The sequence below is a fragment of the Poecilia reticulata genome, linkage group LG5 (assembly GCF_000633615.1).
Source record: "Poecilia reticulata strain Guanapo linkage group LG5, Guppy_female_1.0+MT, whole genome shotgun sequence".
Classification (NCBI taxonomy): domain Eukaryota; kingdom Metazoa; phylum Chordata; class Actinopteri; order Cyprinodontiformes; family Poeciliidae; genus Poecilia; species Poecilia reticulata.
The window spans coordinates 27,571,415-27,594,241 of record NC_024335.1 but is presented as its reverse complement, the minus strand read 5'-3'; the positions used below and the strand labels follow the sequence as shown (position 1 = coordinate 27,594,241).

The 22,827-nt window shown below is 38.2% G+C and overlaps 1 protein-coding gene across 5 annotated transcripts in view; it reads right to left on the bottom strand.

Annotated features, from left to right (window-relative positions):
• Positions 1-22,827, bottom strand: part of bin2b (bridging integrator 2b) — a 29,778-nt gene that overhangs the window by 1,470 nt on the left and 5,481 nt on the right. Inside the window, exons 2-14 of one of the 5 annotated variants that reach the window (XM_008410218.2) lie at positions 22,743-22,823; positions 18,944-19,066; positions 18,529-18,703; positions 16,551-16,631; positions 10,260-10,314; positions 9,830-9,924; positions 7,740-7,835; positions 6,564-6,671; positions 6,389-6,474; positions 6,198-6,273; positions 6,028-6,110; positions 2,082-2,736; positions 1,172-1,264 (exon numbers count right to left, since the gene is read on the bottom strand). In XM_008410218.2, the coding sequence (XP_008408440.1) occupies positions 1,172-1,264; positions 2,082-2,736; positions 6,028-6,110; positions 6,198-6,273; positions 6,389-6,474; positions 6,564-6,671; positions 7,740-7,835; positions 9,830-9,924; positions 10,260-10,314; positions 16,551-16,631; positions 18,529-18,621 (1,521 nt within the window). In that variant the 5' untranslated portion in view covers positions 18,622-18,703; positions 18,944-19,066; positions 22,743-22,823. The other 4 variants (XM_008410217.2, XM_008410216.2, XM_008410219.2 and 1 more) reach the window with 4 other exon arrangements.

The following is a 22,827-nucleotide window of genomic DNA, read 5'->3' as shown; positions in this document are numbered from 1 at the left end:
TTTTTGACTAGTGTTCAATGAGCGAGAGAGGATATCTGAAGAATGGAGGAGAAGTTTTCTGGTGCCAATTTTTAAGAACAAGGGGGAAGTTTACAGAGGTAGGAAGTTGATGAGTCAATCAATGAAGTTATGGGAAAGAGTTGTTAAAGAAGCCTGAGGTTAGAAGTGGGCATCTGTGAGTAGCAGTATAGTTTCATGACAAGAGGTTCTCTTTGGGAGTGACAAAAATGGATAAGGTCATAAATGAATACATTTCTAACCTTGAGCTGTCAGTCAGCATCTGACTGATGGCTTGTGTCAAATGTTAGCGGTAAAGTCCAAGAAGCCAGACTGAGATGGTTTGGACATGTACAGAGGAAATACATCAGCAAAAAGATGCTGAGGATGGAACTGACAAAGAGGAAGACCAGAGAGCAGATTTATGGATGGAGTGAAAGAGAACATGAAGGCAATTGGTGTGAGAGAAGATGATGCACAAGACAGGGTTACATGTAGAAAGATGACTCACTGTGGCGACCCCTAGAGGGAGAAGTTGAAAGGAAAAGATGATTTTCATTCCACTTTACAATTACACACTACTTTGTACTGCTCCATCACACAACATTCCAAAAAAATACATAAAAATGTGTGGCTGTAACATGGCAAAATGTGTAGAAGAGGCAAAGGAACTAGGAACTGATCCAGTTTCTGCTGAACTTACGATGGTAAACAGAGGAGCTGGCTTGTCTAAAAAATGAATTAGGATCTGAACACAATTTATTGTTTATTTTATTTGCAGTAAAAATTATTCTGAGAAAATGGCAAAAACTCCTCACGAGCATATGATGAAAGGCGAAAAAAACGAAAAAAAAAAAGCTGAATGCTTACAACTGAAGGCTAAAAAGTTTCCATAATGTATTGGTCTGAAATTACTTGTTAGGTCAAAAGTTTACAGGAAGGGTGTCATCCTCAATGTGAGCAGCAGCATGATGTAAGGCGAGATATGCTCTGTGAGAACGCGCGCGCACACACACACACACACACACACACACACACACACACACACACACACACACANACACACACACACACACACACACACACACACACACACACACACACACACACACACACACACACACACACACACACACACACACACACACAGAGAGAAAGAGAAAGAAAGACTAACTTCTTGGGTGTCAGCTAGCACCAGGATGACGTCTCCTTGTTCAAACTCCAGCTGGCCTTCTTCAGAGGATTCATTGCTCTCTGTCGCCACCGCCTGGTGGAAAATAAGTTTCATTTTTTGTTCAAAAGCGGCTGAGATTTTCAATTCCATCTCAAACAAGAACATTTTCCTGTTCAAAGGAATTTTTTGTTCCCTTGCAATAATGTATTTGGTATTTTAAAAACTAAAGTCCTTCTGCTACAGAATAAAGTTTTTGTAAGGGTTTTCCATTTCTCTTAATATCTCAGAGAGTTATAGTTTTATCTCGTTTTTGGGGGCCATGAATGAACCACCAACTTGAGCATAACAGTTCAAATGTGGGCTTTCCATTCCTGCTCTAAAACAAACATGACAGAAACTTTCTGTAAGATATTATTTGAACTATTTTTGAGTTATTTTCATGGGGTTATATCGTCTTCTGTTTTGGTTGTCTGTTAGTCTGAATTATTAATAAATGGCCATATTAATGTACAGACACGTCTCCAGTGACAATAACAAACATCACCACACAGTTTAGAGATCAACTTTCAAGCAGTTTTCTGCTCCAAATGGTTAAGAACCTATAAATATGTTTTCATTGGGGATCTTTACGGCGTATGTACAATTTTAAATTAACATTTGTTACCAATGTGACTTTATACAAAGTAGACCTCTTGCGAGTTGATTGCGAAGGAACGCCTGCAGTCCTCTATGGGGCGTTTTACTATCCAATAGAGAGTATATGCAACTTCTTAATTTAACAAAAAAAAATCTGAATTCTCTCCCCTTTTACAATGGGTCTGATTTTGGACTCGGATATTTTTTGGGAGAACATGGAGAAAAGTAACTTAAGTTTAATTTTGTGTTGCCACTGGACAGCAGTGATGTAGACCTTGTAGAGAAAGCCAGGTGGATTCTGAGAACTCAAGTCTTCTCTCTCCTCTGCGGTCTCTGGATTGTCTGACGTTTCCATCTGATGCTCCCCTTCAGCAGGTAGCAGAGGCTGTTGGTCTGTGGAGTGGAAGGAGTGGCGGGGGGCCGGAACAGGCGGAGGTTCGGGTTTGGCCTCCTCTGATGACGGATCGTCCACAGGGCCCTGGTCGAGACTTTGCACATCATCGCCATCTGTCATATCAGAGGGGCTGGACAGTTCTTGATTTGCTGCCTCAGACTTTGGCACCCCGAGTCCAGAGTCATCCGACTGATTGGTGGCGAGCTCTGCCTCCAGGTCCTCTGGACTCTCATTGCATGTGCTTTTGCTGCTGTTCTCATTGTCGCACACAGATTGCCTCTTGGGTGTGTTCACACCGCTGGAGCTGAGATCCGAGTCTGACGAAGTGACACTTTCAGATGGGGCGGCGCTCTCCTCTGGGGCGGTGTCTTCTTCAGAAACGCTTCGAGTCTGTTGGACGGGGGAAGTTGGAGCAGCCTCTTTGCCGTTTTGGGTGGAGGAATGGATGGAGACATGGTCAGTTGGGAAAGCCGTGTTGCAGGGGATGGGGTTGGAGATGGCCAGGGACCTTCTTTTCTTTGACTTGCTAGCTGAGCTGTTTGAGAAGAAAGAAAATAAAGGACAAATGTGAGCACATCAAATACAAATCAGACTGATTCTTTAAACACAACAAGCCAAATAAAGAATAGTGAAACACAAAGAAATCAACAACTTGTAGCAACAAGAAATTGTGAAGGACTTTTTATTTCACTCTTCTAAAGTCTCACTCAAAGTTCTTTGACGTTGTGTTAACAGGGGTGGAAATTAAACATTTCCTCCAGCAGCCGCAGTGGCTGGTAGAGAAATTTTCTTAGCGGACACCAAGACGTTTCACCAGCCACCGTTTTTCTTTTTTGTGTGCAACATTTCCCTGGATTACAAACCCCTCCAGTACAAGCAAATTATACTAAGCAAAAATATAAACGCCCCATGTCAAATATTGTTGCCATGTGGAATTTACAGTTTAGTCGTGGGGTTAATGACTGTAAATGAGCATTTGATTTGTGTATCATTTTTAATCCAACTTGCTGTCAGTGAGCATTACTCAGTGAGTTGCTTTTTACTCCGTGCATGGGTGGGATATGTCCAGTGGGTGATGTTAAGAAAATATATTTAAAATAAGCTAGTTTTAAAATTTAACATGACTTGATTGAAATAGCCTAATTATAGTTTTAAAATGTATAACTTATTCTGGCCTATTGACCTTTATTTTACCTGTAGTTAAAGCAGATTGTTTGCCAAGAAATTTGATCTGCCCTCAGTAACAATCAGTAGGAAGTTCCAGCTTTTCACACTGATCTGTGAAAGCCATAAACCAGCAGGAGTTCGGAGAAGCTCTCTTTAGACAATGGCAGCAAATAGCTTTAGAGAGAGCCTCAAAGACAGGTCCTGTTTCGATGAGCAAAGATACGCCTTATTTGAACAAATTAAAGAAAAGGAGATAAAAATTTTCCACATAGAGTAACAAATCAGATTTGCGCTTGCAATTCTCCAAAGACATATTTGCTGTCTGTTGTTTCCATCTTTTGTCTTTTTCCTTTTCTCAGGTAAATTCATGTGTTGTCTGTGCTCCGAGTTTTCTGATGTTGTGTGATGTGCTTTTCTGGAGGTAGTATGCATCTGTCTTAAATAAATGCTGATTATTGTGACGCTGTCATCTCTGTGTGGCTTTTGTTTCCACGCATGGAATTATTGAATCCGGGAGCACAAGAGAATAAAACGAGCCAGAAGTTAATGATTTTATTCTCTTAACAGTGACCAGACAAAATGAGAAACAGCTGGACAATAAAAGGCCACCTAACACCTGTAATCTTCAAAGACAATCTGTTAATCTGCTATAAATGGCCATACCATGATGTCATCAATGCCAATATGAAGATCAGTAATTACTGAAAATATATTTTGAGTTTCTCTATACACCGAGTAACCCAAATGTTCATAAAACTCTTACATTTGACATGGGTCGTTTATTTTTTTGCTCGGTGTATATAATACATATAATTTCTTCTCAACTCTAAGAAAACCAATTTACCATACTATGTACTTATACAGACTAATTTAACAAACTTATTGCACTACGCCTCTGTTAAGGTGTCCATGATTTACTTTAAATAATTACTAACAGAAAACTTTAACTACACAACCCCAAACATTCTTGCAATAATTTCTTTTGTTGAGCATTTCCACATTTTGGCACCAGTTTCCCCAGATAGTATTTAGTGAAGATGCGTCTCTGGTCATTTTTAAATATTTTTAAATGGTATTAATAGCCGTTTCCTAACTCTGACTGCCTCAGACCTGTATGATTTTGGACAGGAGTTCAAAATGCCAATGGTGGCGGGTGCACTGCTCAAATTCATACACCATGTCATACTGACACCCGCATTTGGCCACTGGGGGGTGCTAATTTACACCCCTGTGTGTTAGGCATTTGTTTATGGAAGGGAACGCTGCTGTGGTCTCGTACTCCCACACACACCCAACATGCTTCCCGGAGTAACTCAGTGCACAAAGGAGTCCAGCCCCTCTGCAAAAGCAGAGCTTCAGATGTTAAATATTTGTGCAGACAGGCTGAGCTGTTGCCTGATTGGTGTCAGTTGACCTTACGCCTGCAGACCGCTGCCTCCAACCTTTGAGGTGAAATTCATTGTTGCAAGCATCTGCTCCTACAAGGGTGGCAACACGTCTACATGTTGGCTTTGTTGATTAAATATGCATACATCTAAAGTTGATTTGACCTTTTTGTGAGCACTATAATAATGATGAAGTCCTGGTCATTTTTATAACATTTCTGAGGAATAGCCTTGGTATGAAGCACAACCTTGATTTGTGAGAACTCAGCACTCAATGACATTTTCTGTGAATCAGCATATTCTGCTATAAAATATTGAACTGTTATGCAAAGACCTTCTTCCTTAAAGTGTTTCTCAAAGCGTCTGCTTCATTCTATGACAGCCAACGTTTAGAAAAATTGAACATAAGACCAACTGCAACTGGATTACAGCTTTTTACTGTCAGTAAAGGGCTGCTATGCAATATTTGGGGTTATTATCTTTAGAAATAACAAACAGAGCTATGAGTCAAACACTACAACATGCTCCAGAAATCCCCTTGTAATCTTCATAAGTCGCTGTATCCTGCAGAGTCAGGCCAACCTATGTTGTACCCAGCCATCCCGCCGAGCCTCTCCCATGTTTCACAGCAAGAATCTCTTCCATAAACAAAGAGCTTATCTGATTACCAAAGCATTTTGAGTTCAGGGACAGCCTCTCTTCAGAGAGGAGTGTCTCCTTGTAGAAGAAAAGCAATGTAATTATTTAAATGTGAGACACTTAAAAGAAGAAGAGTCAACAGCTTTACTCGGTTTTGTGTCCAAAGTTTGGCCAATGGAATGATGCTTTGTGGTACAGAGGTCTACATTTGGCTTTGTGTCTCCATTGGCAGTGTGTTCCTCAGTATGTGGGTGTGAATAAGGGTGGGACCATGGGACCATGGGACCATGGGACGGCCGGGAGCGCCCAGTTGTCGATGCTCTGATGATGTCCTTTTGCGTGTGTACTCTTCAGTGGCCAGTTTCTCTGAAATCTGTCTGAATATTTTTTTTTATTGCTCCACCCAGTAGATGCTGTTTATGTTTCCCCACAATACCTGATAAAAAAAGCTTGGATCTCAAGGTTTGACCATGGAATTATCAATTTTCATCTCGCCGCTTACTACGGTCTCAGTGATGATTAAACTGATGGTTGAGATGTTCAAGGAGTCTGACCATCTGATTTAAACCAAAGTCTGGTTCATTTTGGGCTTCATGGCAGCCATGAATAAAACAAATGTAAAAGCATTGCCCTACCTACTCAAACCCTTGATGATGAAATTTTTGCCCGAGTGCTGAGTCTCCAGCTTCTTCATCACATTGTAAAGTTCCCGGTTTAGCTGTAAAAAGAAGAAACTCAAGGTGAATACAGGAGGACCTTCTGGAGTCTTTCTGCATGTTCGCACAGCAGGAGTGGGATTTCTTACCACGCTCATTTCTTTATAGAAGACATCTCTCAGGTTCGAGATGTTCTGGAACACGGTGACGTAGCAGCCGATCCGACTGCAGACACAGAGAAACCAGATCAAATTCGAACTTCGTCCATAAGACAAAGTTTTCTTTTTTCCACACAGATTCCAGCTAATCTGAGTCTGTGTTGAGTTACTGCTGCTGATACCTCTGGTAGAGAACAGGCAGCTCCTCCCGCAGCTCGTTATTTATCTCCTCAAAGACATTCTGCGCTTTGTTGAACTCCTCCTCTGCCTGATAAACAGGATTAGAAAGAACGTTGGGGGGGGAAAAAAAAAAGAAGCAAAATCCCAGCTTTAAACCGTCATGTTTATTTATGTTACCTTGGTGATTTTGGCTTCGTCCTTTTTCTTGGCGCTCTGCAGAGCTTCCAGGTGGTGACGAGCTGAATCGTAGTCCACCAGTTTACGTCCCCGCTTTGCAACCCGGTCCTGAAAAAGCAAATAAAATAAAAAAAACACTCATTACAATGACCACAAAAAGAAGACGAGCTAACAAAAAATAATGGAAGAAGAAAAAAAAAAGTGATAGGACAGAGGTCTGCATTACGTAGAATAGAAAGTCATTTTGTCCTGTCTAGCTAAAAAAAACTTGTTTAAAGCCACAAATGTTATATGAAAAACAGCTGCTTTTTGATGAATACTTATGAAAGAAAACTTGTTCTCATGCTTAAAAAAAACCCACCTTTTTATTTTTGTTTTCACATTTTAAAATAAAGACAGACAAAATTTTTTCCAATAAAGTGGATGGATATATTTTCTTCTATGGGATGTCAGTATTTGTGGAACTTTTTAAAAAATTCTCCAATTTATTTTCTCTAAAGTTTATTTACATACTCAGTGTCTGTACATTGTGAGCTCTCAAAATCAAAGCCAATTTTTTGGGGGGGGTACACAATTTTGTACTATAAGTTGATTTCTGATTCTGAAAACAAACTAAACCCTAAACTTTAAAAGAACACAGCTATGTTTAAAAACATTAGTTGGCTCTTTGTGACTTTTTTGTCAAAGTTATTAAGAGCCACTGGAAGCAAAGAACCACAGGTTGCTCACCTCTCTAGTAGAATATACATTTTCATACAGAAATACAGCAACAACACAATTAACCAATATCTACTGGTGAACTACAAATAGTCATAAGCAGGTAGAAATCAATTTTTTTCCTTTTAAAGTTCATTCAATGCATCAATACAGAGAATTCCCACTATTTCTGGTCCTCAAATGCACCAAAAAGCAGACGCTATGTTGAACATTTGTTGTTTTTTTTCATAACAATTAAATTTTTGATTCATTAATATCTCTCAGATTTATAACTGCAGAGAAAACAAACAGTGTCTAGAAAATCTGAAACAGATAGGTCAGGCACATCTGTATCGGAAACACAGCTGTTGAACGCCATTCCTCCCCACAGAATCACCGTCCACAACAACTCCGAAGAAACTTAAGACAACATTTAATTTCCTTTTGGGATAAATAAAGTTTGTTTTTTTTTTCCTTTACCTTGACCTCAGGAAACTGGCTGGTGTAGTTCTCCATGGTGCGGACAAGCTGGTCACTTATTTTCTCCTCAAAGTCGTTCCATAGCAAGTCCTCACTCTGAAGCACAGGAGAAGAGTCAGTCAGTCCAAAAAACTACATTAAAAGAATTATTGCATAGCAACAACAATCTTGAATTTAAAAAAAGTCAATTTAAAGCCTGAAAACTTGCAATATAGCAAACGTATAGATAAATGCATAAAATGTAAAAATGGTGAAAAATTCATGTTGTATTACAGCTTCTAACTGGACTTGATTCATCAGGGTGGCAGCATGACAGAATCCAAGATGGCGTCTCAGCTTCCACATTCAGCCAAGAAGTTAAACTTTAGTTTCATCTGCTCAGATCACAGATCATATTTTCCGTTTCTTCTTCAGAGCTTGAGACAAACTGAAAACACGACTCACTGTTTTCTTTAGAAAATGTTTTTTTTTCCTTGCCATGTTTTTATAAAGGCCAAATCTTGTGGATTTTGTGTCCTGCTGTACATTCCGTCACCGTTTTAAAACTTCTCCACAGGTTTAAATTCTGACCTGGGAGCTGCATTTGTGGACTTACATGATGCAAGTTCTGTTTTGTTAATGTTGCCCATTTCATTTTTAAAGTCGTATCTGTATCTGGTCGATTGATGTTTAGTTGATTGTGGTGTAGCAAGCTGAATTTTGAGAGAAGGGGTAGAATAGCTCATATTTTTTCTTCCTTCTCATTCAAAACCTTTGTTCATGTCAACAAGCGACATGTTCAGTCTAAACTGTAAACAAATTGATCAAATTTCAGAATTGCATCACCAGGTTTCCCCCAGAAAATTTGCTAAGCCCACTGGTTGGGTGTTAGGACAGTCATTCATCCAGCAGCCCGTCGTGATTTTAGCTAAAAATGGGTAACACTTAGGCGAGGTGTGCACAAGACCGACATGACGTCGTCATAAACATGACAACACCTGTTATGAACATAAAGAAGTCTTTATGAATGTCTCTGACTGTTGTCATGAAGTGTCATTCGATAAATAATGACTTTTAATGCAAAGTTTTTTGAAAGTTGCATTGAAAGTCTATTAAAAGGGCCGACTTTGAATGAAAGTGTCATTATTTACAAAATAATACAAAGTCGGCCCTTTTAATAGACTTTCAATGCAACTTTTAAAGCAACTTTGCATTAAAAGTGTCATTATTTACCGAATGACACTTCATGACAACTGTCATAGACATTCATAAAGACTTCATGTTCATGACAGATGTTGTGTCATGTTTATGATGGCATCATGTCGGTCTTATACACACCTCATCAAATAAAATGTCACCAAAAAATGCTTAAAGTTAACAGGAAATTTGAAAGTATCACTTGATAACTATGCGTTATTGAAAGATTGAACGATTAATACCTGAACACCAACTATAAAGTCTTAAAAATGCAAACATTTTATAAGACTTAAATAAGCAATGCTTAGCCTGGTGGCGGCACAAGTAAAGCCTGGTGGCCCGCCAGGCTTATAATACACCAAGGGAAAACCATCCATCCATTTTCTTTACACCCTTGTCCCTTAGTGGGGTCGGGAGGGTTGCTGGTGCCCATCTCCAGCTAACGTTCCGGGCGAGAGGCGGGGTCACCCTGGACAGGTCGCCAGTCTGTCGCAGGGCAACATAGAGACACACAAGACAAACAACCATGCACACACACACACACACACCTAGGGACAATTTGGAGGCCAATTAACCTGACAGTCAGTTATGTTTTTGGACTGTGGGAGGAAACCGGAGTACCCGGAGAAAACCCACGTATGCACAGGGAGAACATGCAAACTCCATGCAGAAAGACCGGTGCCGGGAATCAAACCCAGAACCTTCTTGCTGCAAGGCAACAGCTCTACCAACTGCACCACTGTGCAGCCCCCCGAGGGAAAACCCAGGATCATTTTATATAGGAGTAGCAGAATAAGGAGGTCTATGAGCAAATGCTATTCTTCTTCTTTGTTTTTTTAAATAAATACATTTCAACAATTCCACTTCATTTTGCACAATTTCACGTTAGATATCATCATGAACAAAAGCCTCACCTCTGTAATGACAGCGAGGTCGTCTATGCCGTCCCAGTCTGACTCATACACTTCTCTCAGGGTCAGGGACAGTCGCTTGGATGTTTCATGCACAGCTGTGGAAAAGAGTTGAAGGTCTTAGAAAGGTCATTATAAAACTTATCGCTACTCCACCACTTTCAGCTTCAGCTGCATGGAGCCCTGAGGAGGCATTGTGTCAAACAGCTTGTCGTTTCCTGACTGGATGAGTCATACATGCAGCGCTGCGTCTGCTCATTTTTTTTTTTTTTTTTTTTAAACACAGTGAGCTTTTGCTTTTCCGTCCTGCAGCCTAGCAATGCAGACAGAATTGCGAAAGCCGTCAAAATTTAGGAATAGATCAAATTCACTTCTCTTTTCGCCTCACTAGCATCGGTCGACGACGCAGCACATGCAATGTGTGTAAACTCACTTTTCACCGCCGCATAGTACGCCTTCACGTCTTTAAACAACCTGGTTCCGTCGATCTGTGGCCAGAGGAAAAGCAGATAAAACCAAGAAATTAACCAAAGTCACACTTTTGATTCATCGTTTCCTTGGCAACCTCACATTATTGTTACTATGTTTCAGGTGTGCTGCATTGCTTTTTGGAGCTTATTCCCCATCAGCAAACAGAAAGTATCCTTTATGGCCCACACTTGGGAAATTATGACAGCATATGGTAGATAGAAAAAAAAGGAGTAAATTTCTGCCAAAAAAAAAAAACAGAAAAACATTTAGATTAAACTCGAGACATTTTCTAGAAGGAAACTTGGAATTCTCTGGTCTTTTAAGAAAAAGCTTTGAAACTTTCAGGTTAGTCTCAGAAATGTTGTAGAAAAAAAAAACAACAACTTAGAAGTTTCAAAAGTCAAACATTTTCAACTTTGAGCTTAGAAAATTTCTAATTTTTCCCTAGAACATTTCTGAAAATTAATCTGAAAGTGTTTTTTTTGCAGATGTTCAACTTTTTGAGCTCTGAGAATTTCCAAGTTTGTTCTATAAAATTTCTGAGGGTTTTTTTTTTGCCCATGTTTACTACCATTCCCCCCCTTATCTACATTGGCCATAGCAGGCTGTCATAGAAAATTCTTGTGCAGTGGTCTATATTAGTGGCTAGGACAGTGCCTACTAGCCGCTATAGCTAGTGACGTGCTAGCAGCAGCTAGCTCTCCTGCAGGCACCATTACTATGCATCCAATCATGTCCACAAAACAACTTGTACCGTTTTAATGTGGGATGAGCTGGAATCTGTGGGACCCTCTTTTTTTTAAATCTGACATCTATAAAAATATGGCATAAATTACAGCCGAATAAATTACAAATGGTTTTGCAAATGTTTTGAAACATAAAATATCTATTCATCTATCTCTAAGCAGTTTGATTTCTGTCGTTTCTGTTAACATGCAAGAGAGGACCAAACAAATTCCTTTAATATTAAATAATTTACTTACTTTTAGGTAATTGCTACTGTAGGAGACATAGTTTCTTAAAGACTTTATGAAATATTTTAAATGTATTTGTTATGAACATCACAACTTTCTACAAACAAATGATACAGTTGTTGCAGGTTTTGTCGTTTATTTAAAACACACTAGTCACAGGATGTCCAATCCTGGACAATATAGCTCAGAAACTTATCGTCGCATAAATGTTTCACATGAGCGATATCAATAATTGTCGATAATTTTTTCCCCCCAAATACCTAAAAGATTGCCAAACTGGTGGTGTAACATTTCCTGTTTTATCCACAGTATTCACTCCAAACCATTGTTTATTTTTAAGCAGAATTGAGGCACAGTGGCAGTGACAATTGCAAGCATGCATATTAACACAAAGCTGAAAAAAAAAAGAAAAATAAGCATAAGAGACTGTGTAGTATGGGACAATTTCCAACATAGGAAAAATATGAGAACAGCACAGTTTTCGAATAAATCATTAGCAGATTTAAAGAAATGAGCCACTGATCAGGATAATTTAAAAATGTACACATAGGTTTCTGCATAGAAATGAGAAATGGAAAAAAAAAAACTGAAAAAAACAGTAGCAGGGATGTAAACACTGGGTTGAGGGGGAATCATAGCAGTTACTCTTTAAATAGTTGCAACAGTTGAGATAATGAAGTGAAAGCAGCAAGCAAGTCACTCTGTGAACTTCCTTCCCGTTTCTCTTTGACACTTTTCTTTTACAACAGTCTTACTTGTTATCTCTCAGAAATATAAAAATTAAACAGGCACCAACAAAAGAGAGCCTAGCTAAAAGGGGCAACTGGAGAATACACCAAACGACGCAACAGTTGGCAACAAGAGAAAGGTGGAAAAAAAGTGAAGCTTGTCAGCAGGTGTAAGCAGAGACCACTTTGCTAGCATTAACCAACAAGCTAATGGTTAAAGTAGCTCAAAATAGAGTAACAAACACAGATGAACAGATGTCAGAGCTTCACCGTCCCATAAAAATAACAAATAAGTGCCTCCTGCATATTATGAGTGGTAACCTACCCATGGAAATCAATACAAATAGCCTTGAACACAGTTATTTTTTTGTTTCAATTTTTGAAAATAAAAGGACTGCAGAGTAGAGGTGTGCCGATCGATCGGCCACCGATCATAATCGGCCGATTTCCGTGAAAAAGTGTATGATTGGTGACCGCTGATCATGGTCTCTTGTTGCCGATCACACAAACCGATCACCTGCATCTCATTTCGCAGCCTGCCTGTGCAGCTGGTCTCCTCTTTCCTTCACACTGCGCAAACGCACAGCAACAAATCCTAAGCGATGTGGAACTATAACTCACACCGAACCTCTGTTTAAAGCTGCAGCATCCAACCTAAAAAAATTTATTTTACATGCGTATTAAAACTTTCGTAGTCCTAACATGAGACAGATAATCTCTGAAAAAATAATCAATCTCCTCCTTGTTCTGCATAATTACTCTGCTCAGTCAGAAACAACCAATCAGAACTAGCAGTAATCAGCTAGCCGCCATGCTATCAGGAAGTTTTCATTCAGTAATTCTGGATTGTTTATTGTAATGGAACCTGTATTTGCCTTTGAATGTTAAGTTTTATACTTGAATTTTTTTGGCATTGTTGAGAGGTTTTATTTTGGCTCTTTGCATTATTTAGCCTCTTCAGAGCCTTCATATGTTACCAGTCTGTTAAAGATAGTATTACCGATAGCAGTACAATTTACACAATGCCCGTTTTGTTTAGTTTTCTTCTTGGAAAAAGTTATTAAAAACAAGTTTTTAATATGAAAAAAAAACAAGTTATTAAAAACTTGTTTTTAATAAACAAGTTATTCACCTAAATTAAGGTGAATTCATGGTTCCTTTTTTCCACATAATGTAACCGGTAGTGTTTATGATTAAAAAAATAATTATTATGTGATCGGTATTGGTGATCGGCCCTCATGGGTGATCGGAATCGGTATCGGCAGAAAAAAACCTGATAGGCACATCTCTACTGCAGAGGTTTATTACAGATTGTTTTATTACAGATCAAAAATGCTCATTAGAGGATTGTATTGGCGGCCATACAGACAAGAAAATCAATAACAGCAAATAAAACAAAGGACAGAGTAACTTACATAAAACCTCAGGAACTTAAAATACACTTTAACTTGCTTTATTTACCTCAGAAAATTATACTAAAACTTTATTTGATTCAATTTGAATTAAAACAAATTGAACTGAATTTAGGTTACCTACGCTGCTTTTAAATATTAGTTATTATTAATAATAGTCATATTAAAAACATCCATCCATTCATGCAATTTGTACATCTGCTAAATTAGTGTCAGGTCAATTTATATAATAATATATAACTTATTATTCAATTAGTTCAGCTTGTTTTATAGGAGGCAGGAGTAGGGGTGCACCGATTTGTCGGCGCAGATTTCCTTAATTTTGGGTGATCGGTGATAGGCCGATTTTTACATGTGAAGTCGATCTTATCCACTGATGTTAACCTCTGCAAAGGTCTAAAAATCAACCACTGTCCTTTTCTTTTTTCCTGTGAGAGGTTAAACTGACAAACCGGCCGACCAGGTCATGTCTGCACATTTACTGTTAACAATAGTCACCTCATTGTTGCCAATTCAGTAACTTTCTTGATATATTGAGCAACATTTCAGACAAAAAACTGGTATCGGCCAAAATCTGAATCGGCAAGTTGGGTTTTTTAAAAGATCGGTAATCAGCGATCAGCCAGAAAATTGCAATGGGTGCAATTAGGAGCAATTATGAAAAATGTTGTCTAATAATTGCCGATTCTTTAATCACGTCCTGGCCACTACATTGGCCTCTGAACCAAATTGTTATGTTCAGGACTATCTCAATTCTTAGTGGAACCAGATTCAGCAGAGAGCTGATGGAAACGATCCTTTAGAGATTTTTCCACCACATCCTCTATTAAGCTGAAATCTGGTTTCCATGGAGTCCATTCGGCTACAATGAACTCATTGTTATGTCTAGGAAATCAGTTTGAGATGATTTGAGGTTTTGGACATTGTGTATTATCCTTCTGGACGTAACCACCAGATGGTGAGTACAAGCGTGGTCCTAAAAGGATGGACATGGTCAGCACCACTACTCAATACACCAGCAGAAGTTGGACTACTTGTATAAGACAGGAAATGGTATTCTGCATACTTTGGTTGTTATTTGACTCACTGCAGACTTTATATTATTTCAAACCACTTTGTGTATTCTCTGACATTAGCAAGGCATTTACTCCTACTCACCAAGTATTGATATGTTTGTCCATGAGATTCCCAGCAGACCAGCAGTTTCTGAGCTGCTTAGAACTGTTCATCTGACAACTGTAACATGTAACTTTAAAAAAGTTTTTCTTTTTATACATTTGTTAAAACTGTCACTATGTGGTGACAGTTTGGTATGACACAGATGAAATGTGATTTTTTTTTCTCCTTTACCTTCTTCCAGTGCTAACTAGAAACAACCAGTCAAAGCTAGGAGGCGGGTCTTAGTGCTGCCAATCAAGCCTTGCATGCCTGTTCATCCCATCCTGCCCCTCCCCTAATTTGTATGCTACAGCTTCTTCCTGATAGCAGAGCCTGTCATGAATGCTGAAGCTAGTTAGCATGGCCACTGATGACAGCGGATAAACGGTTATCCTGTAGCAGTAAGTTGTTTCTCTGCCATTAACACATTGAACAGCAAGTACACAAGGATGATTGACAGCACTAAGCCCCTCCTTCTGGCTTTGATTGGTTGTTCTTGGTCAGAGCTGTGCATTTCTTCAAACGGCAATAGTAGCTCAAGAGAGGAGGTGGAGGAGATTGATCTTTTCACAGACTGTCTCATGTCTTACTGTCATGACATGGTGACAGTTTTAACAAATATGCAAAAAAAAATTATTAAAAAAAAAAAAAGTTTTATAAAAGCTACATACTGCAGCTTTAAGTTCTCTTTCTTGCTGTTTGAACCTGTTGTCATTACCCCTTCTCGATACTTGAACGCATCGAGTTGTTATGTCATTTGATGAATTCAACAGGCACCTAACAAACTGCCTGGTAAGACTACATAAATTGTAGTACTTGGTTGTAGACGCTTTGTGCTGCTAATCCCTGACAGTAACTCTATAGAGTACATACAGTTGCACAGCTTAACCTAAAAGCCTTGGAATAAAAGTCGATCATAGCTTTATGCATTTGTTTAAACAAAAAATGCCACTCAACATGATCACATTTATCACATCACATCAAGGTTTCCCCCAGAAAACTTTCTAAGCCTGGTGGTTGGGTACTAGGGCCAACGGTTTAAATGTCCCAGAAAGTTGACAAAAAAAAAAGTAAAATATCACTTGATGGTTATTATTGAAAGATTGGAAGAACACCAACTGTGAAGTCTTAAAAAATGCAAACATTAAAAAAAGAGTTAAAAAAAAAAAGCAATGCTTAGCCTAGTGTGAGCACAAGTAAAGCCTGGTGGCCCGCCAGGCTTATAATACACTGAGGGAAACCCTGCACATCCTTGTCTATCTGTGGTACCTATGTTATACAAGAAAGGTGCTAAGCTGTGTTTTATGGAGAAGCAGCATTCAGCTTCTATGCACCACAAATCTGGAACAAACTTCCAGAAAACTGCACAACAGCTGAAACACTGAGTTCCTTTAAATCAAGACTAAATATAGTACCTTGAACTGCCACATTGCTGAAATGTGCTATACAAATAAACTTTGATTTGTTTTTTTTCCTTAATATTGTAATAAAGTGAGTAAACTTGGTCAGTAATTCGATGGGATCATTTGGCCAACATGAACTAAAAAGCTAAAGCTAGACCACCTAAACAAAGCTGCGGTAATAACAAGTAGTGTGTTCAATTATTTTTGTCTAGCATACCAAAATATTCCTCTTCCAGAATTGATCTGAATTTGCAGAAAACTAAAACTCTGTTGCTTCCTAAATGACAGTAACCTCTTCACACTTCTGCTACAGAGAACTGAAACTAAGCAACATGAGATGAGGAGAAAAAAAGTCCTTGAATACGTTCCAAATCCTCAAATCAAGGCCACGCTGATTGTCTGAACTTGTGTGTTGGCTCCATTGCAACATCAGAAACAAAACACTGATTGTTTAGTCCCCATGGATCGCTAATCGCAAGAAAACTGTTTGTGAGGAGGCTGTAAGACGTGCCGCTGAACTATTAAAGAACAGACTGGAAGCAGCAGCAGATTCTGATTGGCCAGAGGTGTGGCAGTACCTGCTGCTTGTTGAGGTTCTGGAAGCAAAGCTCAAACTGTTCATCTTTGGTCTCCATGGTTTTGCCCAGTTTCTGAAGAACCTGGGAAACAATTGGACATTTAAATGATTAATATGTGATACAGAGTTATAAAGCTGCAAAATTAACATTTTGTCTAGAATGTGAAGAAAAGTGGGACAAAGTGCAGAACTGTATCTATTCTTAAACCTTTAAAGTTGACCAATGACAGGAGGGCATTTAAGGCAAAGACTTTTTATAGCCTCTGATTTTGCAATAAATTCGCTAATAATGTTAAACTTTGGTACATTATGGCATACAGCATCAGAAATCCTAAAACAAGCGTCTTACTATTTAGCCAAATACACTTCAAATAAGAAAGTCAGGTTAATGTTTAGATCATTGCAATGTCATTAAATCAGGATTTCCTTAAGCTTGCACATTCACATTAAAATTTTACATCTCAGTGTAAAACTTTGATATAAAGTGTTTGTGCTCTCTGTGGTTCAGAAGAAAAAAAAAAAAAAAAAAACGCTTTTCCATCAGGTGAGATTCTTCTGAGAGGTTCAAGGAAGCGGAATGTAACGTCTGATCTCCAGGTATTTGTAGTAGAGGTGGGACTAGTTCATTTTAGGGGCTGTAATTCATTAATTGCAATTAATTACACTTAAATAAAACTATATAATAGACATATTCAAGTTTCAATTATCAAACAGATCATACTCGTATATTCATTTTATTGTTGGTCTTTGCCAACTTGTGAAGTTTAACTCAACATTTTTGAAGATAAGTTCCAGCTCATCTACTGGTTTCCAGTTTTTAAGGATTTAGAAACAGAAGCAAATTCACTTCAAGTTCTTCTAATGCCTCAAAGCACATGCCTCTACGTGTTATCACATTTTGTTAATTTCTGTTTTCAATAGATTGCTATATGCTCCTGATGGAAATGCTTAGACTGGAAATTATTGTCGCTCTTAGTCTGGATACGCATGAAACTAAATAAATGTGATGTTTCAACGGAACCTGGGCAGCGTCTCCACTGCTGCCCAGACTTATTGTTCAGAAAGCAACACAAAGAGCGGAGCCCCACTTACTGACCTTTAGCAGCCACTCACATATCGTCTGGTTTTTTTATAGTAGCAAATGGCTGATATTCATTTTATGTCAAATATTGACCTAATTTATCAGCAGATATAAAATTCCAGCCCAGCTATTAATGAGGTAGTAGATTGGATAAGCAGGGCTGGACCAACTTGACACACTGATACTCAAACATGCAGCAAATTCTTAGCCAAACAAGATAAATGTGGCCTTTACCTTCCACTGAATGCAGCTGGTTTTCAGCTTAACATGTAAAACAAAACTTCAGAATTTCCCCTCCGCCCCCATTTCATTTGTCTGTCTGGACATACATATACCACATAATCCCTCACCAAAACCTCTCATATATAGTACGCAACATTGTTGTTTTTCTATAGAGGTGGAGCACCAAAAATCAAACCAGTCAACCACAAACTGAGTGAGAAAGACAGCAACAAGAGGAAGTGAACAGTCAGGAAGTGGCAACTTTTGTACGTCCGCACAGTGGAATAGCTTCTAACTTCACAACACAGAACAGAGCAAATTAGTTTTCTTTTTGAGCAGTTGAAAGTGAGCAAGTTAGGATTTTCATAAGATGAACTCTGAGAGGATTAAGTTTGGTCTTTTCTCTGGAGGAACAGATAACATACATGATGAGATTCTGCATGCTTTAATCCGAGTCAACTAGAGTGAAATAACGGCAGCTGCTGCATGCCCTGCCTGGGAGGGCCCGTCCACAGCTACAGTTCTAGAGAAGTTCTGCATCCCAACAAGGTTCAACAACAGGGCTGGTAGCAGACTGCTTCATGAAGAAGTTTAACGCCTATTTATGAGAATAAATGGAGACACAAAAAAGAAAAAAAAAAAAACAAGAAAAAAAAAGCTACCGGTCTCAGTTTACCTTCTCCTGTGCTCTACTAAAGGACTTCTGGACCCGCTTGGCGAGGAATCCAGCTCCAGCCTGAAGGTTCGGACCCACTTTATTATCCGCCATCTCTCGGCTCAGTTCTCGGCTCAGTTCTCCTCACGTCTGCCGCTTCCTCGGTGCGACTCGACTGCGGGCTCCGCTCAAGGCGCTGGGAGGTGGAGCAACAAGACACACTTACGAAATAAACACAGCAGAGATCAGGACCTGCTCAGCCGGAGAGGCGTCATTCTGTCATCATCATCATCATCACCAGCGGCTGTCTCCGCGTCTTGTTCGAACTTGTAAGGCCCGTTCTGCGAGTCCTGATTTGTCCCAGAAACATTACTGTCGTTGTTGAGAAACTTTTCCCACCCGTGGGGCCTTTTCTTCTGGTAACAGCAGCACTCACCTGGAGGCGACGGCGGTAATTGACGTTCCTCTAGTGACGCGGTTCTTATCTAGCAGCGTGACGCAGGTTTAGCTTTAGAATAGGTGGAGATAGTGATTCTTGATAATAGGGACAAAACAGGTCCTATGGATAAAACACAAAATGTGAATAAAATGTACACAAAATATATATTTTTTCAAATATCTGACTAAACTAACCTGGGTGATGTGTACGGAGCCCTCCAGGGGAATTTTTTTTCTTTTGAGGGAGCGCAAAAGAAAAAAATTCCCCATGTCCCCTGAAGGGCTGAGTACATGTGAGCACAACAATATATTTTCCTGGTGTTTGCTGAATATTTTTTTTTATTTTAAACATAATAGTAGGTGGATGGTGCCTGTAAAATCCCTTGTCCTGCAGCAGAACTCAATACATTATAATAGTTTAAAACAATTAAAGATAAGATAATATATTATGACAATTAAGTATAAGTAATCATATAAATAATTATAAAAGTATCAGTAAATTGAATTAAAAATAATGTTTATATATTTTCCAACTCCATTGAAATTTGTCCYTAGTTTTTGTCAACACCGTCAGACATAAAAAGAATGTAAAAAAAATCAGGCATTATTGGGGGGCACCAGAACTTCTGAGGACCACATGACCTCTTCCTTTATCTTCCTTTACTAAGAGGGCTAGGCAGCTCTGGTGTTACATCCTCCTGACTACCAGTAGTTCATTTTTGTCCTATGTAGAGGACATTTCTAAACTTGAATATCTCCCACCCCCTGCATCCTACTGAATTAATTCCTTTTGGTATCTAGAGAGGACATTTAGGGCTTTTCAATGATACCACATGTGAAGGGGTGGGACTTTTGTATGTACCTTTTTCTAATTCATAAAAATGGTGTTCATCAGTAAAAACATATTTTATGGGAAGAGACAAAGTAAGTGCATAAGTATTCTAATTCCCTTACAAAGACTGTGGGATTAAAAAAATGGTGATTGGACAATATTTTTTTTCCTGGTAGCCAGGAGGATAAGTTATTCTTTAGTTTTTTTATTCTGTTTTATTCCTAAATTGCTTGTCACAATCATGATGTGTCAACACCATAACTGACAATTTACAAAATGTTGATGAAATTTTGTGAAATAAATGCTTAATTTTAGTAAACTGTAAAGATTTAATGGAGCTGATGAGCTACAATATGGCCTCCTTCAGAATAACATCCTATAAATTGAGGTAGTTTGGCATTTCGTCAACTCCGCCAGATGTCAACTCCATCAAATTGTTGAGAAATCTCACTTAAATGTGCAATTAATTCATTTTAATGTATTTTACATAAATTGCATGTATCAAGTATTTCTTTTTACTCACTAGTTTGTCGCCACCTTCAGTTCTGTGTCAACTCTGTCAGATGGACTTTTTGTTGTTTTTTGTTTTAAATAATATTTCTTTTGTTTCTTGAGAAGCATTTGTCTGTAAAATGAGTAAAAATATCACTAATAGGGTATTTTAAAAATAATTTTATATTTATTTTTGTCAGATGTTTTGTCAGTTCTGGGTCAGGTCGATTAAAAATTTAATTTTTTTTAAAATGTTGCAACTGGGAGCCTGCACCTTAGCATCTTTACATTTACAAAACATTATTTGTCATATTTGCATACATAAGGTTGAGAAATAATTTTTAAAAATTGGGAAAATTAAAACCCATTTTGTCCCTATTCTCAAGAATTACTAAGTAAAATAATAGTTTGTTATTAATTTGTTATCAGCATTGTCGAATATTGAAAATGGAAGTCCGGACAATTACCAAAATGTATTGTATGAAGTTCTGTTATGAACAAAACAAAATGGAGTCCTACTCATGTCAGTATTTTGGGTAATGAAAGAGCAGACAGGTTGGCTGGAGGCTGTTATAAAAGTAGTTATTGATATGCTAGTAAAGTTATCTTTATCTGAAGGCGGAAGTGTAGTTTGGAAAGAAAGTAAGAAGTTATGGAAAAATAGGTGGTATAATGAAATAAATGGAAGACATTTATGTAAGATACAAAATACAGTTGATGTTATAAGAATTAGAGGAATAAACAGGAGGGAGGAGATAATTATGTATGGAATAAGAACCGGTCACAGTTTTTTGAACGGCGCTCTTTTTAAGATGGGGAAACATCTTACTGGTTAATGTCATTTATTTAACTTTGATTTAACCATAGTCACCAATGAGATTATACTGCTGCCTGTCGTTTCTAGGTCTGTTAAAATTACATTTTTAAGAGAGACTTGGCAATGAATATAAAACAAAACAGTTGCAGACATTACATACAAATTATATAGTGATATATATATATATATATATATCTTTACCGCTAAAATGTAAAGATATATATATATATCTTTACCGCTAAAATGTATATTGTGATATGAATTTCATGCTATATCGCACATCAGTCACAGGGAGAAGATGCAAAGTGCCTGCAGAAAAACACCAGGCTGGGATTAGAACCCAGGACCTTCTTGAAGCAAAGCAGATGTGCTACCAACTGACCGACCAACCCAATCTAAAGCTGTCGCTTTGGATTGGCTTTGCAGTATCAGAGTAGTTGCCTCAGTGTACATGTGTGGTTGTACTACCACAGACTATGTGGTCAACTTAGAAAGTTAAAAGTGTTGCTTTATTTATGGCTGAAAAACTGGGGCATCCTGTTTGTGTAAGTGTGTTTTTTTGTTTTTTGTGTTTTTTGCATATTTGCTCGTATGAACATTTAAATTATTTCTGGTAAGGGCACTGGGCAACACATGTCAAACAACCAGACACGCATACTCACCTTATGAGCAATGTGGAGAGGCTAACTGACCAAACTGTCAAGTTTTTAAAGCCGGAGAATCGAGATTTACTGGGACTCCCTTACAAAAATCGTTCTTAATTTCAGTGGGACATTTCTGGTTAAATAAAGGTTAAGTAAATAAAATTTAATTAAAGCTAAAGTGACCAGAGAGAACCCACACATTCACAAGATGAACATGCAGAGAAATCCAGGCAGGCAACTTTAAAATCTGATGCAAATGAATCTTAAATTTCCTTTATGAAAAGCAAATTGTCCTGCTCTCCAAATATTATGCATCTTTAGATGTTAACACTGTTTTCTATGACATAAATGTTTTAGAGTAGTTTTTGTTTCTTACATTAAACACATCATGTGCCTTTGTGTGTTCACAAAAACTTGCATTATAACTCTTATGGCTCATTTTTGTAATAAGTTCAGTGTAATGAACTACCATTAATGTTTCCTCAAACCTCCACACAAACCTCAATCTAAATACATCAATACCAACAACACGGAATCAAATGAAGCCTTTACCCAGTTTCACATTATTGAAAGAAAGATTGAAAGTCAATATTTTTGTCTCTTGGCCAAAAATGAATTGTTGCCGTATACAATTTTTGTTTTGGCGTATTTTAACCAGCAGGTGGCGAAAGACTCCACTCTTTCGAGGAGATCGTCGATTGAGACGAGTAGTGCTAAAGTGCCATTAGCGTTGGTCATCTCTGGTGACGATGTCTTTCTTACCCTAAACAATATTAGTTAATAACTAAATAAAGTTTTTTGCTTTTTTACGGTACATTTATAAAGTTGAGATATTTTATCTTTATCTTCATATGGCTTTATCTTCATATAGCTCTCCTAAATAGTAAGATTTTATATTTCTTTACATAATTGAGTTTATTTCCACGGTATTCTCACTTTAACGTATCAGTTGAGTAATTTGTTCCTACATGGGCGTGTGTTAATGGGTGACCCTGTGACGTATATATAGTACCTTCATTTGTATCACACAATTTGGTCCGTGGGCGGGGTTGTTCCAGTTCCCTACCGTTCACTATGAACCGCACGGTGAACACTGT